The sequence below is a fragment of the Astyanax mexicanus genome, chromosome 7, assembly GCF_023375975.1.
Source record: "Astyanax mexicanus isolate ESR-SI-001 chromosome 7, AstMex3_surface, whole genome shotgun sequence".
Taxonomy (NCBI): Eukaryota; Metazoa; Chordata; class Actinopteri; order Characiformes; family Acestrorhamphidae; genus Astyanax; species Astyanax mexicanus.
Genome location: NC_064414.1, coordinates 48,205,091 through 48,218,749, shown reverse-complemented (window position 1 = coordinate 48,218,749; position 13,659 = coordinate 48,205,091). Strand labels below are relative to the sequence as shown.

Sequence of the window (13,659 nt, the reverse complement as noted above, 5' to 3'; positions counted from 1 at the left end):
CAGTGCACTATCCAAATGGTCTGTATGACAGCAGGATCAGACAGCTCTATAGATTTTGACAGGCTGATATAAATACACCACGAATATAAACGATAATTTCATAACCTTTAAGGCTGGCTTGTGTAAATGACGTGTCCACTGCTTAAAATAGACATGCATCGTTTCATTTATTATTTATGCATTATAAATAGTACTCTTGTGCTGTTCTTCACTGTTATTGGCCTTACTTATAACGTTGTAAATATTCACAGTTACATGTGTAATTTTAATAAATAGTAAAATTTTGCGTAAACCTTTTGTGTTTGTGTGTGTGTGTGTGTTTTTTTTTTTTTTTTTTTTTTTTTTGGGGGGGGCCTCCCTGACCAGTTATGCTTAGGGCCTCCAAAACCTTAGCAGCGGCCCTGCTGATCATTTGTGAATTTCCTGCACCAAAGCAGATCGATCCGCTCATCGCCGATAATAATGAGGCGGCTGATTGCTCCTATCCCTCGCTCTCACCTAACATATGAATCCTTTATGTAGCTGAGGTTATGGATCGTCCGGGAAACAAGCTGAAATGAATTTGTACTCTCTGCTGATACAGGAGAGAACAGAGAGCCAGTGGGTGTCTATTGATCAGATGAAATTATAGCAGTTTCAAGTTGGATCGATTCCACTCTGTCCACCATAGGTCAGCTAAAGCGTAACACAGAATCTAGCTTCTGCGCCTGATTGCAATCATTCCTCAGTCTTTAGCTAAACTACAGCGTGTTGGGAAGTTCATGAGTCTCAGTTGGTCTCTGGAGCTGCTTTAGCAGGGTGTTTGAGAGCTGTTCATCCTGAGGGCTGCTCTGTTTGAACAAAATTACACTCAAAAAAGGATTTTTCGTGGTGTTGGAAATGTGAGCTGACCGTGTTTTGAAGATATCTGTGTAAAAGCAGCAAGGTTTGATCATAAACACAGATATACACTACAGTTTTCTCAGATAAATGAAAATTAATGATCAGCTCTCATAATTCAGATGAAAGAAACTATGATAGAATTATTTCAGAATTTTAAATGTTAACCTGAAATAGACTACATTACTTATTAATACATTACTGGACTAAATCAATTTTCATGTATTTTTTTTTTGTTTTTGTTTTTTGTGCTCCATATAAGCAATTTGTACTACACACGTTTCCAATATTATAATTTATTTATGCTGTATATCTTTTTGTTTTCTTGATACAATATTTTTGTGCCACACACACACACACTTCATGCATCACCAGTTTCCACTGATGCACACACTTCAGTGGTCATCTATCTGGCAGCTGAGGGCAAGCTGCATGACTGGGATTTGAATCAGCGTTTTTTTTTTTTTTTCGATCATTGTGTTTAATACAGCAATTTCCAGACTTATTATACACCAATGTTCAAATTTATTTTCACACCCATTTTAATAGTTATTTAACAGCATCCCCACGGTAACTCTACATAATTCTCACAGGTAGTCTACACCCATCTATTTCCATGTTTATTCCACATTCATTTCCATAGTTATTCTACACCCATTTCTATGTTTGTCTACATCTATTTTCATGTTTATTCTATATCCATTTCTATAGTTATTCTTCACCCATTTCCATATTTATTCTATATCCATTTCCATATTTATTCTATAACCATTTTAATGATTATTCTACATCCATTTCCAATCATATTCTACATCAATTACCATAGTTATTTTCTAAAGTTAATCAACATCCATTTCCATAGTTATTCTAAATCCATTTCCAGATTTATTTCGCATCTATGTCCTTAGGTTATTCCACACCCATTTTTTACATAGTTAGTTTACTTAACTGTCCTGGTTATTCAACACTTGCTTCTGTGTTTATACTACACCCATTTCAATGGATATGATACACCCATTAAAGTTGGTATTTTACAACCATTTCTCTGATTATTTTACACCCAATAATTATTTTACACTGATTTTCATAGTTCTGTTATATCTATTTACATTCTTTAACTACACACATTTCTATGGCTGTACTTTATCTATTTAAGTGGTTATGCTACAAATTATGTATTACATTTGATGACATTTTTTTTTTTATTCTACGGTTCTATGTTGGCATTTTATATTTTTGTAATGTTTAATTGTGGTGACCTTCGTTACTGTAAATGTAACTTAATTGGATTTTACGTGGTTCTGAAAAATACACCCATATGCTCCTACAGAGAAAAAAATCATTTCTATACACTGTCTTTATCTCTCCTCCACAGCTACAGTACAGCGTATCAGTGCATCTACTACTCTCCAGAGCACACAGCCAAGGCCAGGGAGATCCTGAGCACGGTGGCCCAGCTGCAGCCCCTCATCTGCGGCCTGGCTGACCGCCTGCTGCTGGCCGCACAGCAGCGCTCCAGCCACAGCCTGCGGGAGGCGCTGAAGAGCCTGGCTGAGAAGGTGAGGCCTGAGTTTGAACTGTATATCACTTTGTCAGCTCTCCTCTATAAAGATGTGTGCAGTGTGTCAAGTATTCATCATGAGAGATGAGGGGGAAAAAAATGATGAGAAAACCAGTTTCAGGTGTTTTAGACTTGCTATATCCTCATGACGTTTTCCTACAACCCAACACGTTGGTTAAGATGGATCCAAGCGCTGATAGAAGGCCGTGACACCAGCGACGTGAGAATTTGTGGAAGAAAACTTTGCGTTTGACAGATGTCATGAACTGACGCTAACTGCCGTGACTTTCTGACGGCTTTTGACAGCTTGACGAGCGCACAGTGGAATGATGGTACAGTGAAGGGTTCACATGGAGAGATACCCATCTATCTATATATCTGTGCTCCACTGCAATGTGCATATATCTCTATATCTAGCTGCTTGTGGTTTTCTCGCTGCTTTATCTGCAATATTCACTGCAGTGAACACTTCAGCAGAAACGTCTTGATCTTTTGCTCATTTTTGGACTTCACTTACTCACTACTGCTTACTTCACAGATGTTCTGAACACGCGTTTAAAATGGCTATTTAAGCAAAGCCATAGAGAAACCACTTTTTCAGTTAAAAGATATATGTGTGTGGAAACTTTTAAAGGTCTAAAACTGTAACTTGACTTATTTGGATGATTTAAACGTTTCCTACATTTACTGTACACATCTCTATTACCGTATTTTTCTCACTGTATGTCACAATTGTCAGTTCGCCTCATAATCTGCTGAGCCTTATGTATGAATTTTACCATTTAAAGAAAATGTTCTTTTTTTAGAATTACAGTTTTGTTTACTTAGGTGCATCCCCCAGCTTCCCCATTACAAGGTTTACATGACAACATCCTTGTTTCTTATTTTTATGGCTCAAAATGCACCTTATAATTCAGTCTTATAGTTCGAAAGATACAGTATATAGATTGTACTTAATTGAGTAAAGATTGGATATTCCATGTGTATTGCTCAAAAAACATTAAATTCATGTAAAATTTTTAAGTGTAAAGAATACTAAAGGACATTCTCAAAATTACAAGCATTTCTAATGCATTCATAACAAAGTACTTATTATCCTAAAGTTCTCATCTATTTCCACCCCAAAAACAATAGAAGCCACTACTTATCAGCACCTTTATATAGACTACATAAAAATACAAATAAAAAAAACATTTATTTAAAAAAACACGAATCCATCACACATGCTACATCTAATGCCAGCAAAAATAAAATCCACTCGTTTATTTCTAGTATCCAAAAGACTTCAGCTGTAAGGTGTAGTAGTAAAGTTTCTTTGTTTAGTTATGAACATAAATGTGTATAATATTTCATTTTATTACAAAGTTTAACACTAGAAGGTCTGAGATAGTCCGTTAAGTTTTAAGATGAAATTTCTGAAACTTTACATGATAAACAACCCGTATCAAGCAAACTGTGACTTTTTTCTTTTTAAATAAGAGCATTTTTTAGTACACTACAATGCACAAAAACATAAAAACATTTTGATTTTACCAAAAATAGTGATAGAATAAACTGGCAGAGAGAATGAAGCTGCATCAAGATAGCAGAATGGTTTTCTCAGAAAAGAGAAATCTCCTGATGTACTGATGCTTCTTTAGAACCTGGTAATGGAGTTTCTGATTCAGATAGCAATGCAACACTCAGAAGACTGATGCAAACATGGATTTTAATGGAACCAACAGTTGCTTTCCTATAGAATCCCTCAAATCTATCTTAACCCTTGTGTGGTGTTCATATTTTTGTTACTCGTTTACTTTGTTACTTGTATTTAATTCAGCAAAATTAAGCAATTTTACATTAAAATGCTTTACACATGCTCGCTTCACCTAAATTGCAAGCAATATAAACAGCTTACATGGTTAATATTTGCCCTTTACCTTTCTTATGTTACATTTCTTTTAAAAAGTGCTACTCTTTTTTTATTAGTTTTTTAATAAAATGTAAAAGAAAATGAATTAAACTCAAGATATGAGTAGAAAATTTTTTTAGTTTAAAATTTACAAATGAAGCAATGTTTATTAGCCCTTGGCCAAACATACTGTATGTAGTATAAATGTGTAGGGGGGCGGGGGGGGGGGGGGGGGGGGTATACAGTGTGTGTTTATCGAAAATGTGTTTTGATATGTTTTTCACCAAAAATGAGCAAATGCCAATGAGTTTGAGTTAGAAAAAATATATTTTTAGTATTATTTGATGAAAAATGAAAACGGGTCCCACAGACCCGAACACCACACAAGGGTTAAAAAGCGATTTCATCATCCCAGAACATCCATCCAAAAGCAGTTCTGAGGTGAAGCCCCCTCAGGACCCTTACTTCCCAGGTCCTTCTACTGTTCCTGTAAACTTACACTGTGAAATTTCTCTATAATCCATTCCAGACAGAACAGTGGTACAGCGATGTCACAGCGAGTGAATGATGATGTAATATCTCATTTTGATTCATCAGCAGTCTTCAGTCATGTCTGGATTAGGAAGAGTCGAGTGGCCACACAGGCCTTGACAAATGGCCATCAGTGCATGTGTTTCCCACGCCAAGCCCAACAAATGCAGGGCGCTCGGGGTTGCCAGATTGGTGGCTTTGGTGTTTTATCAGCCCAATTAATGAATTACATCTGGTGCTGTCAGTGTGCAATCTGCTGCGCGGAGATTGTTTTTGCCTCGGCGGAATAGCAGCCAATCAGCTGCCTTAATTGGTACATTCTCTCTGTCACTGCTCCTCTCCGCCTTGATTAGAGACGGGAGCCTACCCAGCTGCCGCAGCCAGCGGGCCCTGATTGAAATCTCAGAGTGTGTGTGTGTGTGTGTGTGTGTGTGTGTGAGAGTGTGTGACAGAAACACAGCAACAGAAGCAGAGAGATTAAACATATGATTATGTGACTCGCTGGTACATATTACTAGTTTAGGCTCTACTAGTTATAGTAGTAGCGTATAGGTTGTGTTAATGGTGGGTGATATCAGGGCCGGATTAAAAGAATGGGCTGAAAGGGCTGCAGTCCCGGGCCTCACCACTAGGGGGGCCTCCGGTCGCTGAATGTCAAATGACAAAAATAAATTAAAAACACGAAAATTACAAGCAATAAAAAAGGAAAGAGCGACAGAATTATTACAGAAAACACCCAAATTAACCATCGTGGAGTAGTCAGCCTGCTGTAGCAGCTACCACCAGCAAAGATGCGCTGCGCTCTCTCTCTCTCACTCTCTCTCTCTCTCTCTCTCTCTCTCTCTCACTCGCTCTTCCTCAGCGCGGAGCTGAATTCAGCGCAGGGCTACAAATAATAATAATATAAATAATATAATACAATAATATAAAACTCAGTTTAGTTAAATAAATGAAGATGAGTGAGGACCTGTAAAGTTAATTGAATATTGTCAAATATAAAGGAAAGGTTGAGGTTTTGATGAGCAGTTTCAATGACCTGAAACTGAAACTGAAACTTTTATTATTCTGCGCACTATCAAAAAGCCTTTGATTGTGTTTTAAATTAGTTTTTATTTCATATTAATTATTGTTTTATTCATCTGAAATATTTTTATTATTTTATTGATTAAATTATTTTTTTCTTCATAAGATATACATTCTTTATTTTTTATGTATCCATTTTAATGATCTTTTTAAATTGTCCTATTTTTCCTTTTTTGCGTATATATTTTATTCGTCTATAGTAAATGTATAGTAAATATAAGTAAAATATAGTAAATCAGTTTTTAATTATTTCTATTCAACCCACACCCCACACGATATCATCGTCCATCGCGATGTTTCCCTGTAAACATCGTCATCTGCCAACTAAAGAGACATCGCCCAACCCTAAATTGAATTGAAATCATGTTACCAGTTCACTTTAAACGGTAGTCTGTTATAGATTGGTACTGTGGGCCTCATCCTGGTAATTAGCCCCGGGCCTCAAAAAGTGTTAATCTGGCACTGGGTGATATAATGATATGATATTATATTATTAGCAAGACTAATTGATATTTAAAAAGTCCCTATGTCCTTTTACTCATTGTCCATCTCACTTCTACACTGGCAAATAGCAAAAAAAAAAAATGAAATAGAAAGTACTTTTGTCCCATGACTTTTGGCATATCACATGGAAGTTGAAGAAAAAGCTGTGTTGAGCTGTGGGATGTGTGTGTTGGGTCTCCTGTACTGAATGTAAATGTGATTTCTCTACTGAATGTGAGTTGCTTGTCTGTTTGCACTGACGAGCATGATAATTACCACTCACTGCACTGTCCACTGTGGATGATAATGCTTTCTGACACTGTGGAATATTAAAGAAGAACTCCGGTGTAAAATGGACTTTTGGTGTAGTAAAACATGATAAAAAGTACTTATCTTTGATAAATAGCACACCTCCGTTCACCCACAGCGCTCCGAGATCCAGAAATTTTAACAGTTAGTCCAAACCCCCTTCAGACTGGGTGACACGGGGCATAATTTCCCCCCGATAAATCGCTTTTTTTACTGTTCTCCAGCTCAAAGTAGCTCCACACCTCCTTGCTAGAATCTGGAGAGCCCTGACATTTAAAACGAGACATTAATAACTTAAAAAGTGCACAAGAAGCTCATTAAAAAACACTGTTTACATCCTATAAAGCGAGCTTCAGCTCCGAGTGCCGCCATTACTCCTGGCGCCGGCTGCTACGCTATGTGGAGTCTACGTAGTCTACATGAATACATGATTGAAGGCACTACAACAGATAAGTGACTCTGAGAGAAATAATATCCACCTTCAATGCAAGAGAATGACCACACACACACACACACACACACACACACACATATGCCACAGGTCAGTGGTGTGACGTTCTTTAGTTTTCATGGGACATGACAAAAGTAATAGGACCCAATAGTTAGTTCTTTTCCAATGACACATGGTATATCTGTGTATTTCACAGGGAATATATTTTTGTCATTAGGCCCAACCTTGTTTGTGTGTGTCTGTGTGTGCGCAGTGTTAGAACAGAACACCTACACACACACAGAATAACTCTTACCCCAAGTGGCTCATCCGTCACTGCAGAAAAGCTGTGGGCTGTGAAGTCAGCAGGACAAACTGCAGACTATTTTTCAGCTGGAGTCCGAAGCAGCGAAGGTTAAGGAGTTTGGATCTTCCCTGCTGCCTGTGCCCAGACCGTGCCAAGAGCTGATCCAAGATCATCCAAGGACAGACTCTCACCATAATGCATAACCATAGATCAGGAATTAGACCAGCCTGTGCTCAGCACAGCTCAGAGATCAGACTGGCCATTCATTTGCATTCGTGCTTTGCAGTTAAACGTGATAAAAGTGATAGTTCAGTGACAAATCTAATTTTTCCCCAGACATACAGTTGTGAGAATATGTCAGAAAAGCCATGGAAAGTACCAGATTTTGTGCATTGATTATTGATAGAATGTGACACGGTTACCCCCCAAAGCACGGCTGGATTGACTAGTGTGAACGCTCCGAACTGCTCCGCTTGAAGAGGTGTGCCAGAACACGGAACAAGACGATGTCAGTGATGCGACATTCAGCACAGCCGACAGGAAAAGCACCTCCCCCTCGGAAGTGAACTGTCGCTATGTATGTGACCGTGACTGAGATAACCGTTATATTTGACGTGTAATTCTAAGTAAGTTAAAGCGGATTGGGCTCCCGAGTGAAGATGGGCTCCCGAGAGAGGGTGCTTTTCATGGCGGGGGTGCTGAATCCCAATAAGCAGTGGGTGATACAGAACAATATTAAAAGAAAATTACAAGACATTATAATTAAAAGAATATACAAGTAATGACAACTAAGAACCAAAAAACAATACAAGAAATAAAACACTTAACAAAAAGCGCAGGTAAACATATATGTTTTCAGCTTTTTTTTACTTAATAAGTAAACATCCACAGTGCAGGCTAGAAAAAGCAAGTGAACCCTTTGGAATTATCCAATTATCCAAATGTCGGCATTGATTAGTAATAAAATGTGGTCTGATCATCTGATTATCTAAGTCCCAATTATACACAAACACAATCTACCTGAGCTAACAATACAGAAGCAGTTACAGTAGTTGGGCTGTTCATATCTTGGTTGGTTGGAATGGTGCAGTGGATAACACCACCACCTGCTAATGAGCTACCACATCGTGTTGGAGGCTGGGGTTCAATTCCTGGCCTGAGGTCACTATGCTGTTCTACACCAGTAAAAGTCCTTTGGCAAGACTCCTAACAGTACATTGGCCCTTACACCTGTAATAGGAATAACCTGTGTGTTATTACACAGATTTCAGCATTGAGTACACCAATAAAATGTGCTTTCATTGTTGTCTAAGTAACAGTTATAGGCAAAACTCACTCTAAAACAGCTAATAACACATTAACCAGTGTGCTGTTTGACTTTGTTATGAAGCACATTTAAGTAAATATCAATAGTGCAGGTTAGAAAAAGTAAAAACCCTTCAGTTTAACATGTAGTTTCCGTTTAGCAGCAAATCACCACCTCCAGACTGTTGGTTTTTGTGGTCTTAAATTCCTTTACCCTTTTTCTATTATTGCATTTTCTTCTGTCTTGCATTTGCTAAAGTCTGGTTCATTCTAGTCACAGTTCACAAGCACAAATACAGACTTAATGAACACAGAGTACAGAGAGAATTTTCCCTCTGTATCTATATCTGTATTTTATCTGTAACATTTAGCATAAATGAGCCTTAATGCTCTTTGTTAGACAACTCTGAACATATTGTACAACCTAAACCTCCTCACGGCGTGGCAGTGTCATCGCATTTAAATAATTAGCACAGTTAGAATAATGCTGCTGGAACAGAGCAGCAGCTTCGTTAAAGTAGCTGAATTGTTTAAAACCTCCTCTCATGTAGAATAGCCTTCAGCTGCCTCTGATATTCCCTCTGCATTTCTGTTTCTCACACTGCAGCTCAGCATTTAATAAAGAGAATAGGTACTGTGCTATTGAGCTGTGATTCCTGTCCTAAAATTCATGATTAATATAAATCAGAGATCACTGACACTTCTATGGTGAAAAATTCATTATTTTAAAAAGTAAAGTGTTATATTTTCTCCTGTTCTTCACAGAATACAGCCTATCATGTATCATTCCCTCATTAGCTTTGAGCTAAATAGGGAAGGGCTGTTTACACTAGTGCATCTAACAAAAAATAGAATTTCATTGAAAAGTAACCTAATTCTAGTCATTTAAAATGTCAAACTTGTGAATTATATGTTTTACACACAGAGTTGTTGATTATGGCTTAAAGCCAATGAAAACCCAAAAATCAGTGTCTCAGACAATTAGAATATCATTTAAGACCAGTTGGTACTTTTGGCAGTGTGGGCAGAGTGCCAAGTCCTGCTGGAAAATGAAATCTGCATCTCCATAAAAGTTTTCAGCAGAGGGAAGCATGAAGTGCTGTAAGATTTTGTGGGAAAACAAAACTGCACTGACTTTAGACTTGATAATAAAACACAGTGGATCAACACCAGCAGATGACATGTCTCTCCAAACCATCACTGATTGGTGGAAACTTCACACTAGACCTCAAGCAGTTTGGACTGTGTGTCTCTCCACTCTTCCTCCAGACTCTGATCCCTTGATTTACAAATGAAATGTAAAATTTACTGATGATCAGTGATGGTTTGGATATCTATATAATGTATGAGTTTCACATTTTTAACTAAGTTACTGAAATTAAGTAACTTTTTTTAAATGATATTCAATTTTTTTGAGATACACCTGTATATGGATACATCCTCATTATCTAACATGCATCAGCACTGGTCACACAAAACATGTGAAAGGCTGAGCCATGTTTATATCTTCAGACATTTAGAGTTATAATGGAATACTGAATATTGTTTGATTATTATATTATTTAGAATCCTATAAACCCCAAAATGGTAAATTTACTCAAAAGTATCTAACTTGGGTATCTATTTCAGTGATAGCCATAATCTGACAAACATAATTTGTTTAATTTTCTTTGAATTTAAGTAGCATGCTAAAAACAAAGCCATGCTTTTATATATGAAAAGATACTATCACCATCAGCACAATCACCCTCACCTCCACCATCTTCATCAGCACCATCATCACCCTCACCTCCACCATCTTCATCATCACCACCATCAACACTATCAACTGGCAGACAAATCATCTCCTCCAGTCCACCAACCTTTACTGCTGACCAGGTCAGGAGACAGCTGAGGAGACTTCACCCCAGGAAGGCAGCTGGCCCGGACAGAGTGTGCCCCAGAATGCTCAAGGCATGTGCTGTTCAACTGGGTGAGCCCCTCCAACATGTTTTTAACCTGAGTCTGCGTATAGGGAGAGTTCCTGCCACGTGGAAGACAACCTGTCTCATTCCTGTTCCCAAGAAGGCACACCCGAAGGAGCTGAATGACTACAGGCCTGTTGCTTTGACATCTCATGTGATGAAGACCATGGAGCGACTGCTGCTGGACCAACTCAGACCTCAGGTCCACCATGCTGTGGACCCACTGCAGTTTGCGTACCGGGAAAAGGTGGGAGTGGAAGATGCCATCCTCTATCTCCTGCACAGAGCTCACTCTCATCTGGACAAGGGGGGAGGTGCTGTGAGGGTCATGTTCTTCGACTTCTCCAGTGCCTTCAACACCATCCAGCCCCTACTACTGAGAGACAAGCTGATGGAGATGGAGGTGGATATGCACCTGGTCACCTGGATCACTGACTACCTTACTGGGAGACCACAACATGTCAGGATCAGGGACTGCTCCTCTGATACAGTGATCAGCAGCACAGGAGCACCACAGGGGACTGTTCTCTCTCCAGTCCTGTTCACACTGTACACATCAGACTTCAAATACCACTCGGAGTCATGCCACATGCAGAAGTTCTCTGATGACACTGCAATTGTGGGGTGTGTGCGTAATGATGATGAGAGGGAGTACAGAAGCCTGGTTGAGGAATTTGTGATGTGGTGCAAGATGAACCATCTGCAGCTGAACATCTCCAAAACCAAGGAGATGTGCATAGACTTCAGGAGGTCCAGGCCCTCTGCTCAGCGGCCAATCTCCATCGAGGGGGTCGACGTGGAGGTGGTCAAATCCTACAAATGCCTTGGTGTGCACCTGGACGACAGGCTGGACTGGTCAGTGAACACTGACTCCCTCTACAGGAAGGCCCAGAGCAGACTGTACTTCCTCAGAAGGCTCAGGGCTTTCAACATCTGCCAGAAACTCCTCCTGATGTTCTACCAGTCTGTGGTAGCCAGCGTCCTCTTTTACACTGTTGTGTGTTGGGGAGGCAGCATCAGCAAGAGGGATGCTGGACGACTGGACAGGCTGGTGAGGAAAGCTGGTTCTGTGCTGGGATTAGAGCTGGAGTCCTTAACACCACTGGCAGATAGGAGAGCCCTCAGTAAGCTGCTGAACATCATGGACAATGTTCACCACCCTCTGCACAGCACCATCACCGGGCAGAGGAGCTCATTCAGCGGCAGACTGCTGTCCCAGTCCTGCTCCACAGACAGACTCCGAAAGTCTTTTGTTCCTCAGGCCATAAGACTGTTCAACTCCTCTCAGCACAGCAAACTAAAGACTCTGTGAAACTTTTTCATTCCGGCCACTCTGGCCACACCATGGACACACCCCCAGCTATGGACACACTCTCAGACTTGCTGATGCCTAGAACACTTTTTATAGTTCTACCATATTTTGCACTAGTAGTTCATTCACTAGTTAATTCATCTACTGTTTACGTATCTTTTGCACTGCTTAATTTAATTTAAATTATTATATAACTGTGTATTTGCACTTTCTGTTTGGCTGACATCAGTTATCCTCACATTATGCACATCAACTGGTGTTCACTGTCTATTGTGTTCAACTGCACTACCTCCATTCTCCATCTCCATTACACACACACACACGAAGACTGTACATTTACACTGTATATTCTATTTCTTATTTGATTGTATTTATATGTATCTTTATATTTTATATTTTATCTTTTTTAACTTTGTGTATTGTGTAACCTACTGTAATCTACTATCTTTATTATCTTTTTTTAATATAAGCACCTCATAATAGGACAACCATGGTGTGGGTGGTAAATAAAATTAGGAGTGTCTAATAGCCAGTGAGTGACACTGTGTTTTTAATGTTTTTTATATCTGTTCCACACAACACAGTCTGTAATCACAGAAATACGTTGTGTTCTTATATGATGGGTGGAGCCAAAATAAAATGGATTGTGAGTGTAGAAATACCTTTAACAAAAGTATTAAACTTGATTATTAGACTTGATTTGTGTACGAACTCAGTTGAGCACTATAGAGATATATGATTTTATGTTTATTATGTTCTTTTCTTAATAGTAATAATATTTAGCTGTTGCAGTTGTGCAATGCTGACAGTAGGAGCACTGCTGCCTCGTCTGAATCTTTTTTCATTGGTTGGTGTTCTATTCTACTTTTCCTTTTCATCTCTCTGGTCCTTTTCTCTTTCTCTCTTACACGTCCCAGCATCCCTGCTCTATATATCTGCTCTCTTTGTTCTGTAGGGCGTCTGTGTGTGTGTGTGTGTGTGTGTGTGTGGTGTTCTTTGAGCTTTCTTTCTCATTCCGCACATGTTTTGCATTAGTGGACATAATAGAGTAGTTTATTGGAAGACTAACTCAATTATTCTGGAGGGCTCTTGTCACTTTCTCGGCCAAGCGGGAGATCTCAGCTGGAGCTGCACTTTACAGTACAGCCTCTGTCCTCCTCCATCCACTCCATACCCTCTTTTATATCTCTCTTTTTTCTCTCTCTCTTTACCTTCGTCTATCCATCTCTCTCTATCTATCTATTTCTCTCAACTGAGATGTAGTCAGATATCTCACTCGGGTATAATGGAATTGTTTGCTGTTGTTTCCTTATGGCGGCTCACCTCTCATCATTTTTTTTTCTATTGTTCCTCTCAACCTTTTGCTCCCTCACACTACTCTTCTGTATGCTTTCTTTGACCAAATGATACAAAACATGTCACTGTGGTGGTAGCCCTCATATCACCTGGTTAGTACCACTGTTGTCACTTGGGTGATATCCATCTGTCACTCTTATCACTGGGGTGGCGACTCACTTGTCACTGCGGTGATGCCACTCATGTCATTGGGATATTTCGCCTCTTGTCACTCTTATCATAGGGTTGATACTCCCATGTCTCTGAGG

General features: G+C 39.2%; 1 protein-coding gene across 9 annotated transcripts in view; it reads left to right on the top strand.

Annotated features, from left to right (window-relative positions):
* The window catches only part of inpp4b (inositol polyphosphate-4-phosphatase type II B), a 446,954-nt gene that overhangs the window by 380,882 nt on the left and 52,413 nt on the right, over window positions 1–13,659 (top strand). For all 9 annotated transcript variants that reach the window (XM_049481670.1, XM_049481669.1, XM_049481668.1 and 6 more), the window contains one exon: window positions 2,255–2,438. In XM_049481670.1, the coding sequence (XP_049337627.1) occupies window positions 2,255–2,438 (184 nt within the window). The remainder of the gene's footprint in view (window positions 1–2,254; window positions 2,439–13,659) is intronic.